Source organism: Pogonomyrmex barbatus, unplaced genomic scaffold (genome assembly GCF_055798465.1).
Source record: "Pogonomyrmex barbatus isolate J1 unplaced genomic scaffold, ASM5579846v1 scaffold1, whole genome shotgun sequence".
Lineage (NCBI taxonomy): Eukaryota > Metazoa > Arthropoda > Insecta > Hymenoptera > Formicidae > Pogonomyrmex > Pogonomyrmex barbatus.
The window spans coordinates 4,868,035-4,887,885 of NW_028297098.1; the positions used below are offsets into that span (position 1 = coordinate 4,868,035).

The 19,851-nt window shown below is 38.6% G+C and overlaps 3 protein-coding genes across 8 annotated transcripts in view; 2 read left to right on the plus strand and 1 right to left on the minus strand.

Annotated features, from left to right (window-relative positions):
- Nucleotides 1–2,377: 2,377 nt before the first annotated feature.
- On the plus strand, nucleotides 2,378–6,884 carry CPR16 (cuticular protein 16). Its single transcript, XM_011647250.3, has 4 exons — nucleotides 2,378–2,561; nucleotides 4,017–4,209; nucleotides 4,883–5,196; nucleotides 5,659–6,884. Exons 1-4 carry the CDS (start codon nucleotides 2,553–2,555, stop codon nucleotides 6,175–6,177), a joined length of 1,035 nt encoding a protein of 344 aa, XP_011645552.2. The 5' UTR covers nucleotides 2,378–2,552; the 3' UTR covers nucleotides 6,178–6,884.
- A 671-nt stretch (nucleotides 6,885–7,555) lies between these two features.
- On the plus strand, nucleotides 7,556–11,590 carry LOC105432527 (facilitated trehalose transporter Tret1-like). Of its 2 annotated transcripts, none has more exons than XM_089081383.1 (6): nucleotides 7,556–7,629; nucleotides 8,457–8,718; nucleotides 9,465–9,625; nucleotides 10,086–10,361; nucleotides 10,522–10,769; nucleotides 11,022–11,590. In XM_089081383.1, the coding sequence occupies exons 2-6, from the start codon at nucleotides 8,618–8,620 to the stop codon at nucleotides 11,400–11,402; spliced, it is 1,167 nt and encodes a 388-aa protein (XP_088937509.1). In that variant the 5' UTR covers nucleotides 7,556–7,629; nucleotides 8,457–8,617; the 3' UTR covers nucleotides 11,403–11,590. The 2 variants fall into 2 exon arrangements, with proteins under 2 accessions (XP_088937509.1, XP_011645679.2); XM_011647377.2 differs by having other exon boundaries at nucleotides 7,562–7,896.
- Nucleotides 11,591–11,896: 306 nt separating this feature from the next.
- The window catches only part of Oamb (Octopamine receptor in mushroom bodies), a 114,579-nt gene continuing 106,624 nt past the window's right edge, over nucleotides 11,897–19,851 (minus strand). For 4 of the 5 annotated variants that reach the window (XM_089081369.1, XM_089081367.1, XM_089081366.1 and 1 more), the window contains 8 exons: nucleotides 19,605–19,742; nucleotides 19,012–19,110; nucleotides 18,766–18,893; nucleotides 17,679–17,816; nucleotides 16,931–17,213; nucleotides 15,448–15,609; nucleotides 14,798–15,111; nucleotides 11,897–14,102 (listed from right to left, as the gene is read on the minus strand). In XM_089081369.1, the coding sequence (XP_088937495.1) occupies nucleotides 13,991–14,102; nucleotides 14,798–15,111; nucleotides 15,448–15,609; nucleotides 16,931–17,213; nucleotides 17,679–17,816; nucleotides 18,766–18,893; nucleotides 19,012–19,110; nucleotides 19,605–19,742 (1,374 nt within the window). In that variant the 3' untranslated portion in view covers nucleotides 11,897–13,990. The remainder of the gene's footprint in view (nucleotides 14,103–14,797; nucleotides 15,112–15,447; nucleotides 15,610–16,930; nucleotides 17,214–17,678; nucleotides 17,817–18,765; nucleotides 18,894–19,011; nucleotides 19,111–19,604; nucleotides 19,743–19,851) is intronic. The other variant, XM_089081371.1, reaches the window with a different exon arrangement.

The window sequence follows — 19,851 nt, forward strand, 5'->3', positions numbered from 1 at the left end:
GAGAGAGAGAGAGAATATAACCGTTTAGTGCCAATGTCAAAACCAACGCATCGCCCACGTGTTCGCGTGTCGTCGACGAGAAGAGTCCTCCCTCCTCGGCGGTGGCGATTTGTTGCGCGAGCGGGCACATGAGTAATTCCGTCGAAATTGATGAACTCATTACGCTTGTATCGTTGCCTTACATCGTCGGATTAAGCGAGCCGGTCGTAAATTCGCGGCGAGCATTATTTATGCGATCGGCGGCGCTGGAGAGACGCTGGAGGCACCCGCGGCCGTCCCGGACCTTCCCTAAAAGAACACCACCTTTCGCCGTGCCAGTATCGTTTCATTTTTGCCGCCCGCTAATTGCATTTTGCGTTTGCTTCTATTCGAGGTTCGCTCCGCCAACGATTTTTGTCGAGGCGGACGCTATTTCGATCCCCTGACACACGTAATCTCGCTCCGCGCGTTGCCGGAGGCTGTCTCATCCTCGCTCCACGCACGATGGGATTGTGTTAGCTGTCAAATTTATAAAATTCCATTGTGCATGTTGTGATAAATTTAAGATATACAACCGAATAAATAAACGAATTATCTCATTTGTCGTTTCCTCTCCATGCAAAAATCATTTTTTATCATATCTATTATTTATATGCATTGATTTATATATATATATATATATACACACAATGTATGTATTATTTATATGTGGAAGAATAGTTTTGCTGAAGTATTTTACAAATTTGACCAAATACTGATTTGAAAATAATTTTCTAGGGCTATCAAAATAAAATATTGCTCAAATATAAAAAATTTTTTGCATTATATTATCATCATACTTAAGTATCTTATATAATTATTTTGATAATTCAACAAAATTATTTTCAAGTTTATATATAGCTAAATTTTTGGATATTTTAGTAAAACCGTTATTTCGTAATTTTGACTATCGATTAAATTTTTATCGATTTATTCATCATCGAGACAGTCTAATATTTGAATATATAATTTGATTTGAAGGGTACATAATCTGCATGTCTTGGAAGAAATTTATCTCAGCTCTGTGTATGTGACATTGTGCAATGACCGTATATTTGCATTGGTATGTGCGAAACTTTTTTTTCCGTCCACTGCCTATCCTCCAATGTCATTTTGCAGCTCATAATGATACGTACATTTGCGATTTCGGCATTAATGCAGTTTATTTTGATTGTTGTTGATAAATGCGATGTAACTAACAATAATATGATTAGAGATAATGAAGATTACTCGTGTAAGCGATACACTGTATTAATTATACATACGTTTTCGATTACGAGTAATGAGATATTATTAATAATAATAATAAATTTTTAAATAAATTTAACATATTATCAGCAACAATAAAGCAATCATTCTAGAAAAATGTCAATCTCAATTTTAAACAGCGTTGAACATTGAAAACCTGTTGAAGTAAATTAAATAAAACGCTTTACAAAGACAATGCTATTAATGTTAGTACAGATAATTCACTTAAATTTACAGTTACATTAACAGAAATAATTTATACAATTGTGAATGAAACAATTTATATTAATTCCCATATATTTTTAGAAAATCAACTAGACAATTAATTTTAAAATGGTTCTTAAAATAAAAAAATAAATACAACAATAAATAAATAAAATGGACATCTATATACGAAAAAAATGGTTTTATTGGAGTATCTAAAAATTTGGTTAGATATAGATCTGAAAATAACTTTGTTTGAAATATCAAAATTATTACGTAAAATGTTTGAGCATGATGATAAAACTGCAAAATTTTTTAGTAATATTTCATTTTAGCAACCAATTTGAACGTTCTACGTTATTTTGATGACTCAACAAAGCCTTATTTTCAGATCTTATATCCGATCAAATTTTTAGATCCTTTAGCAATACCGTCATCCCATCCTATATTCGAACTTGCTTGTCGTAAAATAATCTTTATATACTCCTAATCTTTATATCTCCTTAAACGATATCAATACGCTGCTGTCACGAATAAAGTACACCCGATACCCACCGCGAGGAGGAGATTTAAAATTCCGGCCTGCGTGAATTCATCGCGTCGCCATTAATACGCTCGCGCTTGCATCCTTATTACACGGGGAGCCGTCGAAAAGCGCGCATCCTCGGCGGATGCCGTTCGGTGCTCGGAATGTGCGAAAGATCGACGGCTCGTACCCGGGACCAATAAATGTTGATTTATCGGTCTGGAAATCGAGCGCGGGGTGATTTGCGACTCGTGGGCAACGATGAGGCACTTGGGGCCCCGTGAGCACGATCCCGTGCCCCGTAGGGCCTCGCTAGGGCCCCGTCGCGCGCGACGCCGAGTGGGGAACCACCGTAAGTGCGCGGCGGTAAGTCCACTCCTATATAAGAGGATGCGACCGAGAGCTTACACTCTCACACCCGTTAGCCGACTCTCACCGGGATTATCCTAGGCGAGTGAAAAAAAAAAAAAAAGAAAGAAAAGCCGCGATCGAGGGGCCCGATCCGCTAACCACGATCGAGCGACGGTTCACCGGCCTGATCCAACCGAGGACGATCATGATACTCGTGAGTGAATTTCTAATTTCGATAGTTTATTTCTTTCGCGCCGAGATTTTCTGCGCACACTAAATAATCCGATGAGATCGATGGCGAATTGATATAATTTGTAGTTAGCATCCTTGTGCCGCCAGGTTCTCTTTTTAGTCATGTTCTCTCGACCAATTTGTAATTAATCCTAAGATAGTTTACAGTTTGTCTCACTCGTGGGCGTTTCTAATTCAGTTTCGTCGTGTGTTTTCATGATATAGAAATAAACTTTTGGCATTTTACCCGCGTTTGACAAACGAGGACTGAGGTGAAAGGAAAGTTTTATAATTCAATTTACTGCGTATCCGTGAAAATCTTCCGATGTGAAAGATGAGAGAAAGAAAAGAGATATACTCGCGACATATTCGCGGCCGCATCGATTTTACAATTATTTAATTATCCGGGCGTATTTTGAGGCAGAACCCGTGTTAACACGTCAATAATCGCCCCTGTGTACTAGCATTTCAATGCGAACATCTAACTCAATATCGTCGGATAATAACTATTGATTTGGCCGAACTGCGAGACTACAACTACATAGTTGTCGTGGTTCGCCCGATCGAAGTTCTGGTCTCGCTCGCGATTCGAGGAATGATGTTTTGTTCTGCGGAAAAACCTTATAATAAATACAGCTTGATTGTACCAGGAAACCATGGCTGTTCCGAGTAATCGAGCTGAATTTCCGCGATCGATGAAAGTTATGCCACTCATCGCGAGACGAGCGGTGCAGTCTTCCTTCATATCCGTGTAACTGTCATTGTTAATGCTATCGCGTGTGTCTGCCTAAATGGCAATCTCCTGTGTAGAAAATGATGCCTGTCGTGTAATGACAATCGTATACTCGCGCCTGCGTAACTGTTGCAGCTGATGCATTTTAATTAATCGGTTAATAAATGTAGTTGCTCGATGACGAGACGTATCTCATCTGCGGAATGGAACCCTTAAGACAAACTGTTTAGAATAAATATCTTAACATATTGATGTTATTATGATCTTGACACGAGTCATGAGAAATTTTTCAACTTTTATCATAGCATATAATTTAACAATTTATGCCATAATGTAAACATAAGCATAAAATAAAATACTCGGTGCTTCTAAATCAAAATTCACAGTTTTTGCATTAAAATCAATTTTAAGGTAATCATTACAACAAAAATAATTTCATTAATATCCGTCTTTTATATCTCGTATTTATTTCTTTATTATTTTTCCTATTACAGAAATGCATTGTGTAAATAGAAAGATATTTGAATTATGCTTGGCGGTGGAATGTATTAAATTTGCGAATATTAATTAGTTTCACTAATGACAGTTTTTCGCTAGCTTATCATATGTATTTTCAATTAAAGCTATATATATTTATCGCTAATATGTCAATAACAGTTCAATAACGTATAATTAATTCTTGTCATTAATTCTTTCCGCCCGCAGACGATTTTATGTAGCCTCGTCATCGGACGATCCATCGCTTCGCCGTTCGCCAATGTTTGGCTGAGTCCGATACCGGCTCTTTCGCCGTTAAGGCAATACCACATACAAGACGGATCGGGATCTTATCAATATTCCTTCACTGGACCCCATCATGCCAAAGCGGAGTCCACCTTGAACGGTATTACTCAGGGTGGTAAGTATTTTTTATTTTAATTATATATATAGAGGGCTTAGTGTTTTTTTTTTTTTTTTTTTTCATATAAGAAGTCACGCGATCGATAAAGACCACACCGAAGCCGATGGAAGCATCCTTCCATCCACGTAAACGTAAAGCAAAATTTATCTGCAGCGAACGGTAATGCTTGTCACGATTCGCTTTCGTGATCTAATGCGCGTGCTGCAAGTGCATAAATGGGATGCATTCTTTTGCGAAGTGTGTTACAAGAGGTGCATTACCGACCTACGTTCGCGAGTGAATCTTTCGCTAATGCTCGCTGGCATGATGCAAGAAAGACGCCCATATGCCGCATGCTCGTCTCCCTGCAAATTCCCTCGGATGACAATGCGCGGTTGCGCGTTGGAATTGCTTCTCTCTCAATTGCGACGTGATGACTCACGACACGCGCGCGACGCATAATATAACGCGCGCGAAATTGTATGAATGTATACGTAATCATCAAACGCAAGATCTTCCTAATTAGTGTTATTTTAAGTGCAAATCAATAGCAACAATAATTACGGCGAGTAACGTATTACAGTAATAGACGCAATAATTTAATATCATAATTACCTTCCTCCGCGCAAAACAAGCTTTTCCCGGATGATATAATGGCACCGTTGTCGAATATTTCCATTTATGCCCTCAGGATATTCCTACATCGATGCAAATGGAATTTTGCAAACGGTCTCGTACACCGCGGACGATAAGAACGGATTTAGGGTCAGCGCGAGCAATCTACCGCAATCGCCTAAGGATGAGCTGCAAACTATACAGGACACGCCGGAAGTGGCCGCGGCAAAGCGAAATCATCTCGAGGAGTTGCAAAACTCTCATCAGGCCAATTGGCAGGATCAGAATCTGCTGTCGTACAAAATCGTGCCGTCGTACTTCAGTTTTGCTCAAATCCAGCCGGACGAGAACAGCAAAACCGAACCAAATTTGAAAACGCGAGAAATAGAAGTGTGTATTCTTCGCGGATATTTCCAATGAAGATTAGAAATGTGATTGGAGGAATTACACGATCTTTTATACATATATAAAATTTATAGAGCTGTGATTACTGAAAATTGTTAAATACTAGTTTGGTTGATAAAATAACAGAACATTTTTATTACAAATATAAAGTAAACAATAAAAATATATGTATACAGTTTTTCATATTATTTTAAAATAATACAATTTTACTGATTACTGGATACCAAACCGTGATGAATAGAATATATACATATATTGTATACATATATTGTATTTTTTGTTATTTTGTTATCATTTAACGTTTTGCATAGCAGAATCTAAAGCAAATTTTGCAAAATGACATTTAGAATGGCATTTCAGTTTCGGAATATATTATATTAAAATAATTTCCTATGAAATAAAAAGTGTTGAAATAAAAGATTTCTTTTATTCGATTCTTTTTTTTAGGATACTCAAAATCCGTTCCTACTGTCAAAGTCAGAGGCAGAGAAAATCAACGTTCCCAAGCCAGATCCGAGTCTCTCGAAGGTATCGCATGTGCCTTCGAGCACCAGCACCGCTACCACCATCGCTTCGTCGTTACCTACTCCAACGTCATTAAGGGAGAACACGCTTCTCCCTAAGAACGACGAACGGACGACATCTCGGAGTGACTTGCAGCTGGGGAAGCTGGTGTCCCTCGGCAACATCCAGAAACGGTTAGCCGTGCCCGCACCCTACGTATTTCCAGTGTTGCCTTACAGATTCCTTCACAGCTCGCTGCATCACACCCAGGACTCCCTGGGCCAATACGATTATAGTTACACCGGAGACTCGAGCGCGAAAACCGAATCCAGGTCGCTCGACGGTACCACCAGGGGAGCCTACAGTTACATCGACCCCAACGGGATTCTTCAGCAGGTGCATTACATCGCCGATCACAATGGATTCAGAGTCTTGGCAACTAATCTGCCCGAGGCGAAGTGATAATCATGTCGGTGCCGTAGAAAACGTCCCGTGGGACATAAAAGCGTTCGTCTTCGAAGCGCGATGTCACGTATGAGATATCAAACATTAATACCGTACGCAATTTCCTTTTCGGAACTTTGAATTTACCAAACGGTGAATTCTAATCTCGCAAAAAAAAAATAAATAAATAATAAAGTAAACCTTTGAATAATCCTGCAAAAAAAGAAATATATTTTTGTAAATTTTAATCAAGAAAACACATTTTAATCAAAAGAGAAGTGAGAAGATAAATTAGATTCATGTATCTTGTATATTTATTTAATAGATCTTGAATATTTTTATTAAAAATCATAACGGAAATATGATCTATTTTTCAGAAAATTTACGTTTAAACGAATTATCTCGCGCAATAAATATCGGTGTCGGGAATTTGAGGAAATGTTACGCGAATGCTTCTCGAGTTTGTTCAATGATTATTTTCGTGGAAACGCGAAAGAACGGACTTGATTCGTATTCGAGTATCCTCCTAAAACTAACTTTATTTTTTTTTTGTAATGTTAAGCTTATTTCGCGATCGCGACCAAATAAATTATTTCACGTTCCGTTCTAAACATTCTACTTCCATTATCTTTAGCACGATCGAAAGACGTTAATGACGTCATGTTTTCAAGATTGTTAATAGATTGCACTTATTGATTATATATTACATAAATACAGATGAAAAATGCAATCTCTACTGTTGTCCTCCTGTCTCTTATTTATTCCCCCTCAATCATTCTTGCATCATAAAAAAAATGATAATAAGTAACCTGAAGAACTTTAATAAATATGTTGTTCAACTTGCGTAATGTATTTACATTTTTATTTAAAAAGTAATTTTATTTTATTAAAAAATAATGAATTATTATTAATTTGATAAGTTTCCTGAAAGCTATATTTTCTCTCTAATACCTTCTTATATCTTCAAATTTCAAATATTATGGATTGTTCTCTGTAGACATACAGAAATTACATTCGTGGAAATACCCCGTCGTATTTCGGAGAGAATTATCGAAATATAAAGTTTCAGTATTTCCGCTCCCGAAAGGATTGAATGTATTTGTATCCAAGGAACAACGCATTTTGGCCCACGTTGAAAGGGGAAGCGGGTTCTGTTGAATGCAACGTATGAAACACCGTGACATAAACGCAGTCTGAATAGCGGCAGATGAACTTTATCCACGCATAATTATGTCGCGTGAGTTCGTAAGACGTTTAAAATATCATGGCGAAAGATGTGGTAATAATACAAATATAGATAATCAGCTTACTTTTGATGATATGAAAGTCTCCGATCATGACGTAAGCGTCGAGGTTACAACACACAATCGCCGATATCAGCATAAACGCTGATAACGAGGTCTTGACGCGGAAGAAAGCGGGATTAAGACGAGCAGTCTACAGCGGACGAACTTCACGACATTTTTTTCGGTTCAATATTATTTAAATTCTCTCTCTCTTTCTCTCTCTCTCTCTCTCTCTCTCTCTCTCTCTCTCTCTCTCTCTCTCTCCCCCTTGTCGGGCGTGCGTTCGCGCGGAGATACCATGGCAAACCGTGTCATTTTTGCAAAGTGTTTTAAGTGACTAAAGTGATCGCGAGCCATTCTCGTGAAATGGCTTTAATCGCAGAGAGCGACGAGAGCTCGTCGCGCGAGCGACCGACTTCGAAATACACACAATACGTGGGCGTGCTTGTGGGTGAGTTTTGTGGGTGGGCGCGCTTAATCCTCCCGTGAACTCGCGCGATATTGAGATGCGGCTTACACTTACACATGAATATTTAATAGTCGCGAAATAGTTGAAAAACAGTAAATCCAAATGCAAACGTTTACTCGATTAAAGAGAGATTTTAAAGGATATAAAAACGAATAAATTCATCTCTCCTCTCATCTTTTTGTGACTTTCGGAAGCTTCGAAAGCAAAGCTTTGAAAAAAGCCGCGATTATTAACGCGCGCGATTGCCGACATTAATCTTCGCGTGTCTTAATTTAATCGAAAGTTCGCGTAGTTAAAACCATCTCTTTCGATAGACGTCTCTCAACTGTAATTTAACTTGACTGTAACTTTGCGTTTCCGTCGCCGCATGCCCGTGGGATCTCTAAGCGAAGAATATCAAGTGTAGCGCGAAGCGGAAGAATCCTCAAGACATAACGTTGTCGAAGATAAAATATTTCCCGAGATAGATCAAATAAAATATTTCTCAAGAGGCATTTTACGAGATGAAACGTGTCTGACATTTACTTTCTGTTACCGCTTAGCGACACTCGGCGCGTTCTCGATTGGCACGTATTTGTCGTGGACGTCGTCCGCTTTGCCATTTTACAACAAGAATGACACGCTGTCTGTCAGCGATCAGGAAGGTTCCTGGATTTCTTCCTTGGTCCCGCTCGGCGCTATCCCGACCGCTATTCCAGCGGGAATGTTGGCAGATAGATTTGGTCGGAAGAAGACAATTTGGGTGACAACCTTACCTTTATTTTTATGTTGGTACATTGTTGGATTCGCGCAGAGTAAGATATGGTAAGGTTCTCTTATTTCAATAAGATATAGTAAGGTTCTCTTATTTCAATAAGATATGGTAAGGTTCTCTTCTATTTCAACATAGCCTTAGCATTTTATTCGCGATTTTATTGCGTGACTATGTCGATAATAAAATAATAAACATTTAATTTGTATAACTTATAAAAAAAATGAAAAAAAAAAAATAAATAAAATTTTCTATTATAAAAAATAAAAAATATTATATATCCAAGTCATACTTTCAATGGCTTTTATCATTAGTTTGCATAAAAATTGAACATTATCAAAAAAAGTTGGTTATCCTAAACAATTAGTAAATTAAACTCTCCCTAATATTCTCAGTTTGTTTTTATCAATAAATATTTATCAATATACATATATCTTAAATGTAATGATAAACGTGATGATATTTTTATTGCGAATTTATTGATACTTTTAGAAGCAAAGTCGATACTCATCGGTTAAAAAATCCTAGCTTGAATTACAATAACATCTATAGTATTTTTATATTATTTTCGATAGACGCGCCATAAGTGTGCCATACACACTTGTTTGTAATAACGGCTTTGCTTGATAGTTGTGAATTGAAAATTACGAGCCATAAACTTTCATAAAAGTTAATCACGAAATCATTTTATTCATCAATCATATTGGCTGCGTTCCCAGCCAACGATAACGATTTTATTATAGGTACAGTTTCATTGATTTTCTACTTACGTTACGTAATCGAGTTTTTCCGTCAAAAGGGTTTTCCTAGCTCGGTTTATTGCGGGGGCAGCATGCGGCGCAGCATCCGTCGTTGTTCCCATGTTCACTTCTGAGATTGCCGAGCAGAGCATTAGGGGCTTGCTTGGCACCATTTTTCAGTTGCAGATTACTGCCGGAATTCTCTTCGCGTATGCTACTGGTAAAGAATGCATTTCTCTTTATATAAGTTTATTTTTAATGCCGATCAATTTCACGGTATGTGAATTTGGTGTCGCGCAAAATCTATTAAGTCAACATTAGAAATGCATCAACATGCATCGAATATATATTATTACTTTCATCACCGATTTTAACAAAATTAATATAAATAATTTCCGTTAATAATTGCAATTCATAACTGTCAATCTTAATTTGTCATAATATGCGAATGTTATTTCTCCTCTCTCATCCGTATACTCATCCGTGATGTCAGAATTTTAATAACGCGGAGAACAAAAGACGTCATTATAAAGAGATCTAAATTTTGATCATTATATAGTTTGATGGCGTTCGCAACGCAACAATAAAAAATTCAAATTCATCGCGAGAGTTCTGGGACGCAACTACACAATAACTTTCCTGAAATGATAAGCGTTGAAATAATGACATTGCGTTTGCAGCTTTTACCGATAGCTTGCACGTCATCGCGATACTTTGTTCCGTGGCGCCCGCTTTGCTTTTAATCTTCTTTCCATTCATACCGGAATCACCGGCATGGCTGGTCATGCAAGGTCGGAAAAACGAGGCGAGTGACGTGCTGAAATATTTTAGAGGGATGCACTACCGCACCGAAACGGAACTGGCCAGTCTTGAGCTCCAAGCATCAGAAACGCGAGATGCCAGAGCCAGTATTTTGGATTTGAGAAATTATCGCAAAGCCACCTACATTGTACTCGGTAATCAGAAACGTTTAATTTAAGTTAAATTACCAATTAATTAAATCAAACTAATTACTATGTAACATTTTATTACAGTGGTTAATTATTTAATTAATTTTATCAAGCTAATTGAGTTTTTCTAGTATTTATTGATTTTATTAATTTAATAACGTTTTAGGCCTAATGGTTTTCCAACAACTTTCCGGCGTTAACGCTCTGATATTCTATGCAAAAAGAATCTTCGACCACGCGGGTTCAATTCTGAGCTCGTCCACGTCGTCGGTAATCGTCGGTGTCGTACAAGTGATCGCCACTTACTTTTCGACCGTTATGATCGAGCGCGTTGGCAGAAAACTATTATTGTTCATCAGTGCGTCAGTGATGGCCAATTGTATGTTCATATTGTCGGGATACTTTCGTTTTCAGGTAAAAGGTTTGAAATTATTAACAAATTAATTATTTAATTTTAATAATATCTTTTCGATAATACCTTTCTTTTTTTAATTATTATAATAAAAAAAGATATTAAATTGCGAATCTATAACTCTTTAAATATTTAAAAATATTAAAAATATGAATTGTCATCAAATTTAAGTAAATTTTCAATAGCTGTAATTTCATGTTTCTGTACCGAAATGTCTCAAGTGGATTTGTGAATTTCTCTCGTGGTTGTTTCAGAAATCGTACGATCTCTCGAATTTCACCTGGCTTCCTCTGCTCTCATTCGTGATATTCATCGTGATTTTCAGCATTGGCTTCGGTCCTATACCGTGGTTGATGGTCGGCGAGTTGTTCACGAACAACATGAAGAGCGTAGCGAGCACTGCCACTGTGATATGTAACTGGACGCTGACTTTCCTGGTGACGAAATGCTTTCAGGACATGGTGGATCTCATGGGACTCTCCTCGTCATTCGCCACATTCGGCATGATAAGTTTAATCGGAACCATATTCGTCTCTGTGATAGTGCCGGAGACGAAGGGCAGAAGTGTCGAGGAGATCCAGATCGAATTGTTGCAAATTAGAGTCCCGAGGGAGACGGCGGCAAGGGAAACGTGACAAACCCATAACGAAGTCATGGGAAAACGAAATAATCAAAATGCTCAATTGTGAAATATGATTGTGATTCGCGTGTATCACGAATATTTTACAAGTTGCCAGTAATCAGGACTGCATAATTAGTATTTGATTTCGAAAAATGTGATTTTAAAATATGAATAAAATATGAATAAAAAGAAATTTCCTTAGATGCATCGTATCTCCTTTAATTGTCTCCTTTAATTTTATAATCGAAAAGGATATTTTTATAAGAGAGTAACATTTAGTAACGATATATACAAACAATGATTGTTTTTTAGATAATTATCTGAAAATAATTATATAAAAATTCTGCTGTTCCTTGTTTTTTTTTTAAGATTTCCAATTAATATTGATTTAATACGTACCTTGAAACGAGACATCGTTTCCACCGTTGAATTTCTCAGGGTGTGAAAATTAGTATGAAAAATTAGTATGAAAAATTAATTAGTATGAAAAATTAAGAAGATCACGGATCCGTTTATACGTACTCACATATTTATTTCCATCCGTTTTGTTACTTATTTATGCGATATATCACATAATACATGAATCACGCGTTTTCTTCTTTAAATCGATCGGCCGTCTCGCCGCCCCCGTCGAATTACAATTGCAAAAAGCTACGACAGCAATAGGGGGGTGAATCGAAAGATTCTGCGAGGACGCGTGGGAGACATCGAATCTTTTCATAACGCCGTTTTAACAATATCCGCGCGTGTCGCTCAATTAGTCAAAGTAACACATGTACATTTCACACGCGTGGCAACGTGGAGCAAATGTTTATTGTGCGTGGGAATAAGAGAAGAAACGCAGGAATCAACGGCGTCGAAGCGTTGCTAAATTTTATTCCGCCTGCATTTCGAAAAATCGATCGAATACAAAAAAAAGGGGAAGAAAATGGGGGAGGAGAAACGCCGATTTATGCGAGCGTGCGCGCGAACATCGGTTATATAGAAGATAACAACTTAGCGTTGTTGTTGCGTACACATAGACATCGGTATGTATGTACATAGGAAGTCCGTGTCGCTCGTTCGACATCCGCGCCTCGATCAAACGCGAGCGTTGTCCAACTCCCGCTTCTTTCCATGGCTCGGGAGTGAGAGGTGATTCTCGCGACGATTCTCAAATCTTCTAAGCGCAGATCTTCCATGGGACGAACGCGCGGACGAGCGAGGACGATCAATTATTGGTCGATCGATCGATCCGATCGTCCGCTCGAGGAAAGGACTTAGGGACTAGAAGCTACACGACACGTAACGAGTCGCACACGCGCGAGTCGTATTTTGGAACAAATAAATAATATTGCAAAATGACTCTGTATGTGGAAGAACGGGGGGCGGATTATTTTTCTCGAAACGTCACGAAAAACGGTGCACGTCTACTACGTGGGATGACGAAAGAAGGCACACCGAATTGCGTTACACACATTGTTCGAATCGAAGATTAACATTACCGGCAAACGGGTCGATTACCCCTTCGGTAATCCGTGTGAGAGTACACAGGTAACGTATACTATAAGCGTGTACGGATGATTTTACCGCGTGTGATCGCGAGAGAACGGTCCTCCTACGAGGAGTGAACCGCGCGAAGCTCTTCGTGTCGCCCAAAAGTACAAATTAAAGCGGAACACCGTGACGAGGCCGCGTACGGAAGCCAATTTTCCCTTTTCCTCTTTCTCTTTTTCCTCCCGTATTCTTTTTTTTTCTTTTGCAAATAAAGCGCCGCGTTCCAGGCCTGTCGCGCTAAAATCCAATTCCGAGTGAACGCGCAACGGCAGAGTTCCACCTTGGCACTCCGTTTTCATCGATCTCGCCGCAATTACAGCGCAAAGGCAAACGGCAATCTACTTACGCTTTCTTTTTCTTCCTTTTTTGCCGCTCCCCTCTCCCCCCCCCCCCTCCGTCACCCCAATGATAGATGACAGAAAAGCGAGAAGAGCAGTCCGTTACTTGACCTACCCATCCCCATCGCTCCCCCTCTCCTTGTGTAAACTCGTTACAGCGAAATTATGCGATTTAGTGAGGAGGAAGCAGATCAAGCGGCGAATTATTTGCTCACCTCACTCGAGAAACTATCTGGCTTTTATCTCCCCTTGGTGTAAACTCGTCTAACCCGTCGTCGTACGCGAGATTATATGGACAATCATTGGCTTTTCTTTTTGCAACGGCAGGAATAACAGGGCAAGCTAAACAAGTCGCACCGTTGCTCGCTCGTTAGTTGTCGCTTGTTAGTTGACTGTTACCCGATGTCTATCCGATTCGCGACGTGTCGGAGATAGAATCAGGGCCGTTTCCCAGCTTCACCGGGTGTCTAATTTACGCGAAACACTCACGCAACGTCAGTTCTGGCAGAATGGCGAAACTGATTTACGTTGGCACACACCGAAGTCGGGGAGACCACGACTCGTCGCCGTCGCCGTCGCCGTCGCCGTCGTCGTCATCGTGACGTGAGGGCCCGGATATGCGATTCTCGGGACACCACCGCCATCATCAGAAGGAGAATATCCTCGCCTTGGAGGATCGGGAATTGAAGGTGACGCGCTGCGTGCCAGCTCGGACGTGACGCTACAATCATCTGGACTCACTTTGCGAATGAGTCGGCTCCGACGGGTCCGGATCCGAATCGTCGATGGAGATCCCGTGGTGAGCCATGCGGATCGAATAACTAGGACTTCGTTCGTTCCTACGGAACACGTGTAGAATCGTCTCCGTGAGACGTATGTACAAGCGCAAAGATACGAGTGTCGCCGAATATCGTCGATTGCTTGTGAGAGCGGCAATATTTTTTTGTTTTCAAAAAAATTGAAGTTTAAAATCCACAAAATTTACAAAAGCTATATTTTGCAATACCATTTAGCAAAAATTGACTATTTTAAATTTAAATTACAGAACCGATCCTGTGTTTTTTTTATTTTATGCAATCAAGAGGACGTTTATATAATCGAGTGAAAAAAAATAAATCGCCACATAGAACTCGTGATGATATATACGTTTACGATTCATAAAACATGATGAAATTCAGGAATTTTCTTTCATGTAGCTATATTAAAAAGCTTTTTTCACATCCGCGATTCAATGGATATGGATAATAATCGGGCAAATAAAATACCGATACGCTATAAACTGGCAAGGTTTTCCAAGTGTAAATCTTGAACTTAAAAATATAAACGAGATGATTGGTTCCTTTAATCTTTCATCTTTCACTCGCGAGAGCGCGATCTCGTAAAAATAAATCGCAAGTTGCGACAATGCGCCACGCACTTTGTAATACAAATTGCGACGCCGACTTAAGCGTTTCTTTTATATGGCGTGAGAATGCGAAAATAAATCGCAGAATGGAACACCGTTCTATTTTGTAATACAAATTGTAACACTGACCTCATTGCCAACTGGCTGCCGTCACTGCCACGTCGCAGGGTGTTGGCGCGTCGTATGCAAGAACACCTGCAGCATATGATTCTCTTGAAAGCGAAGCGGAAATCCTTGCTGAAGAGAGCGTAGATACACGGATTAATCGCGGAATTACAGTATCCTAGCCAAAACAGTACGCTGAAGACGGTTGGATGGATGTGATTCGGACAGAACGCGCGCACCAGATACATGGTGAAGAAAGGCAGCCAGCACATGATGAAACCGCCGACGATGATACCCAGCGTCTTCGCCGCCTTCGTCTCCATGCGAAATCTCTTCACCTGCATACAGATTCCGTCTCACGCATATCGCCACCAAATCGAATATCTCAACTACTTTTAACAAAATAAAAAGATATCAACTCTCTATAATAACGCGTTAATATCTTCATCGTTAACGTTATCTGATAATTCAAAGAAATTTCGACAAATGATATCGATATCGATACTGAAATCGCCAATCGGCTCGACCGAAATAGAGTAATAAAGTTCTGTCCTCGGAAGTAATGTCTTACGAAACTAATCTCGAACTAATGCTCGTTCGTTTTTTATATGATGTTTGAAAAATGGGTTCGAGCTAAAGTGTGAAAGCCATAAACGAGCCGACGTGAGACGCACTTGGGCTTTTATGTTTCTCTTGCCCAGCTTCATCACCCGCGGCTTCTCCTCGCTGCTCGGCGTCATCTCGCGCAGCGACAACTCGTCGCCGGTCACCTGACTCTCGCAGCTGCTCCGTCTGCTCGGTCTTTTGCTGCTGCCGACCCTATTGACACCACCGACCTGAAAGGGGATTTAACAAGTCGGCCTTTACGACTCCGGCACACATACACACATCATCGCGTGCCTATACTATAAAATACAGATTCACTTTCGAAGCGAGATTTATGGACCGGCGTAAAATGACCGTTCTTTCGAATCACGATCACGTGCAGCGTCTAGAGTAAAGCGTTCTAAAAAAGTGTTGCCTACATGGTGTCATATTCAGCTAGACATTCGACGTCGCGCACTATCTCTTACGGACGGAACCAAAACACGAAAGAGGTAAACTATCGCAAACTGCGATTTATAGACTTTTTGAGAAATTTACTTATTCACACCTAGATGCAAATGCAGTGACATTCTTCGTCATTACTCATCTTGATTGAAATCTTTTAATCGAGATAATTTCATCTCGATTAAAATCTTTGCCAATTTTTACTTCATGTTTATATTCGTAATTTCAAATATGAGGATTTAATTCGTATTTGTCAGCATGATATCTCTGTTAAGTCACTTGTGCCTGTCAAGATGAAATGAATGGTGAAAGAGATATATTTTTATTTCTTTCCTGAGTATTTATTGATATCAGCGATTACAGATGACATGAAAGCCCTCAATGGTGTCCATATCCTGCTTCGTTTCGTTCGCCTGCAAATTTGCGCGATACGGACTCGCATGCGGGAGAATAATCACGATCGACGGTTTAAACGACAAATAAAAGCTCCGAGATCCTCGTGAAACAAAACAGCGAGGGAAACGAGGAAAAATAGTGAATTTATACGACTCGATAGCCCCGTCCAATCGGACGAGTGCCTCGGTTTTATTGAACGAAAAAGTGATCCTTGATTCGTTTCATTTTGCAAAATGCCTTCGATTAATCGGCAATAAAAAGCGTGCACTTGAAATTGAAGTGACAATACGTCAGTAGGAACGTGACGTTGGAATGTAAAATTTACACACATTGAGTATCACATTTCACAGAGTTGTAGATGAGAGTTATAGATTTTATTTTCTCGATTTCTTTATATGTATATATATATATATATATATATATTTTTTTTTTATATGATATATATATTCATACTTTATATAATTATATAATAATATATAATATAAATTATTAAAATTATTAATATATGTATATAAATTTTTAATATAATTTGTTTGTAGATATATTCGGTGCTATAAAAATTACAAATTACATGTCAAAATTGTAATCTTATGATGAAGAAAACATCTGAGAATATGAAAAAAAGAATCGGAAAATCAGAAAAAGATCTGTGCATCTCGAGCAATTAATTACGCTCTGATAAAAGTCTTTGAATGAAGTTTGTTAATTTACCTTGAGATGCGTGTTTCGCGAGCTCGGACAAAGCTGCGTCTGCGTCTGCCCGTTGCTATAATGGACCGAAATTTGCGAACATCTCGATGGCGTTCTCTCGAGGGTATTGCACTTCGTGTTGAGCGTCTCGGTACTAGGATAGGAAACCGAGATCTTGATCTTTTCCCGCTTGACGGAACTGCGGCTACTCGAGTCCGGACTTCTCGAGTTGCCGTTGTTGCTACCGTTGTGGACGCTACCGCGTCCACGATGTATTCGTAAGGTCAGTCTTTGTTCGTCGAATCTGCATGAAAATAGGAAAATGCGTTGTGCATCTACATAAGCATTTCCTATTATGTCTGTCAGCGGCATAATGAAGCTTCTATAAAAAGACTTCCTCTCTCAGAGGAGAAACTCAACTACAGACGTACGAACGAAATGACGACTCAAAATAGGAAAACAGGAAAAAACATACTTGAATGCTGAAATAATTTATTTGGGATATCATTTTAATAAGAGTGAATAATAATAAAAAATAATAATTTGTTTTACATATTAAAAATTTGTAAAATAATTGGTGTTTGATAAGATAATTGATTCAGTAAAAAAAAAGATGACTAACATGAAAAATGTTTGCATCAATTCAACAAACGTATATACATAACATAAATAAGTGATGAAAATAGATTATAGGAATCACAAAAAATAAATTCACCGTTTATAGGAATACGGAAATTTCGGTGAAAAAAAAAAACTGACGCGAATTTACCTGGTGCCAAACATTTTCGAGGCTTTTGTTGTTCGAAAACCCTGATTAATGGCTTTTGTCGTGGAAACTGCGGCGTTGTAGATCCGCCAATAAAAAAATAACATCACCAGCATCGGTACGTAGAAGGAGCCTAGAGCGCTGTAACACAGTGCGATTGCAAGTTCCCGTCACATTAGTGATAATCGCGGTTCCTCATTTCGCGATAACATGTCGGACATGTTTTGCGTACCGGTGTGTGCATTTTCAACGCAGACTATCTCGAAAATTAATTTGGCTACCGAATTCGATAATCCGATAGGGAGATATAAATGCGTTTGCGATCAGCTTATTGATCGGTACGTAACAGTGCGCATATGACCGATTTTAATTAACGTATGTACAATAATAATAATGTAGAAATTAAAGTTATTATTAATAAAATGTTACTTGTAATTTATAAAAATTAAAATTTAACTCAAGAGCTAATACTATGTAATCTTTTAAATTATAAATATTCTACAATCTCCCGAGTAGCTTATTCATTGTTGAAACAGAGATTAAATAAATTAGAGATAATTTTTTCGAAAGATTATTTCTGTTTCGCGAAGATGTAAATTATATTTTTGTTTCAAACATGATCTATAATTGGTATGACTTTATTGCTTTGTCCAAAAATACCATAATCCTTATACGTTATATAAATTCTCAAATTTTAATATACGTAAAATATTTATGCAAACACGAAAAGTTCAGTTATATAAATTTTATTATATATATATATATATTTAATATATTTAAATGAAAAACGGTATCTAGAATTCGCGGTATTAATTTGTAATTGTTTTATTTTTGCAGTGTACATTAAAATAAATTAATTTTCCGTAGATTAAATAATATTTCAATTTAATGCAGAAAAGGCATGAAAAGGGCATTCCCTTAGCACATTTTGCCATTTTTCCCCGTCGCCTTCCCATTTCATCAGATAATGGAAAACTAATTTACCCTGACGTGTAATGCAAAGAGGAGAGTATTCGTGTAATTTCTCGCTGCTACGCGTTATAATTCAATATGCATATAATGAGAAGCCAAAAGTCCTTGAGGGACTTACCTGTAAACGACATAGCCGGCGTCGTTGGTCAACTCGCAGATCCATGGGCATGGTTTCATCGGTATGAGTATAGTGGTGGTGTTGGACGGGCCGTATAGAGGAAACGTGTCGTTGTATGTGGGATGCGACTGCAGGACAGAGGAAACGATTAAAACGCGTGCGAAAATACGATTCGACTGTGGGCCGATTGAAAATATCGTCCCAAAATAACAGCACGAAGGCGGATTAATCGCGGCTAGTACGCACCCGTTTGTCTTTCCAGCCCACTAGAGGAGGAAAGCAGATAACGAAGCTCAAAACCCAAACGGTGGCCACCAGCAATCTAGCCCTCTTCGTCGACATAATCTGGATTTATAAAAAAGAAGCAATTAACGAGGGGGTGCGCGATAATTGCACAAATACTGCCATTAAGCGATATATTGCGTTAGCTTTTTAGAAGAAAAAAATTCATATTCCACCATTTACATGTCGATGTCTTTGTTTTGATAATTTTTAATTTTTCGACACGCAAGTTTACATTATCAGATTTATAATCAGAGATTCTTGTAGAATCGTTTTTGTTATTTTACCGTCTTACAATTTCCGAGGTATAGAAAAATTGAAGTATCGATTTTGACATTAAGCATCGCACTTCGAACATTTAAATATAAAAATGTAAAACTGATAAAAATGGTCTCAAGATCTTTGTTCTTCGTATAGAACTGTCTTCCAATTTCATTTCTTCTGTTTACGCAACATTATGCAGAAATTCACAACAGTTCAAGTGAATGACCATATCGATTGACGCGTACGGGCGTCTGATCTCCTAATCGTTTTCATGAATGCTGAGTGGTACTTGCCTGAGGATAACTGACTGGCCTGGTCACAGCCAAATACCTATCCAAGCTGATGGCGCATAAATTCAATATCGATGCCGTGCACATCCAAACGTCGACTGCCAGCCACACGGAACACCAGAGATTTCCGTAAATCCAAACCTTTCAAGAGAGACGTTCAAAAGGAATACATTCAAGAATAAAACGTCAAAAAAAAAAATATCTTCGCCATTTGGTGCAATCGATAATAATTTTTCCCATTTACTTGGCT

What these genes read in the sequence shown, in the direction of transcription:
- CPR16 (XM_011647250.3), top strand. An exon ending in GAACGGTATTACTCAGGGTG is followed by an intron (nt 4,210 to 4,882) that starts GTAAGTATTTTT and finishes TTATGCCCTCAG; the next exon opens with GATATTCCTACATCGATGCA. An exon ending in TGAAAACGCGAGAAATAGAA is followed by an intron (nt 5,197 to 5,658) that starts GTGTGTATTCTT and finishes TCTTTTTTTTAG; the next exon opens with GATACTCAAAATCCGTTCCT.
- LOC105432527 (XM_011647377.2), top strand. Translation starts at nt 7,812, where the DNA reads ATGGCTTTAATCGCAGAGAGCGACGAGAGCTCGTCGCGCGAGCGACCG. An exon ending in TCTCTTCGCGTATGCTACTG is followed by an intron (nt 9,626 to 10,085) that starts GTAAAGAATGCA and finishes TTGCGTTTGCAG; the next exon opens with CTTTTACCGATAGCTTGCAC. An exon ending in AGCCACCTACATTGTACTCG is followed by an intron (nt 10,362 to 10,521) that starts GTAATCAGAAAC and finishes ATAACGTTTTAG; the next exon opens with GCCTAATGGTTTTCCAACAA.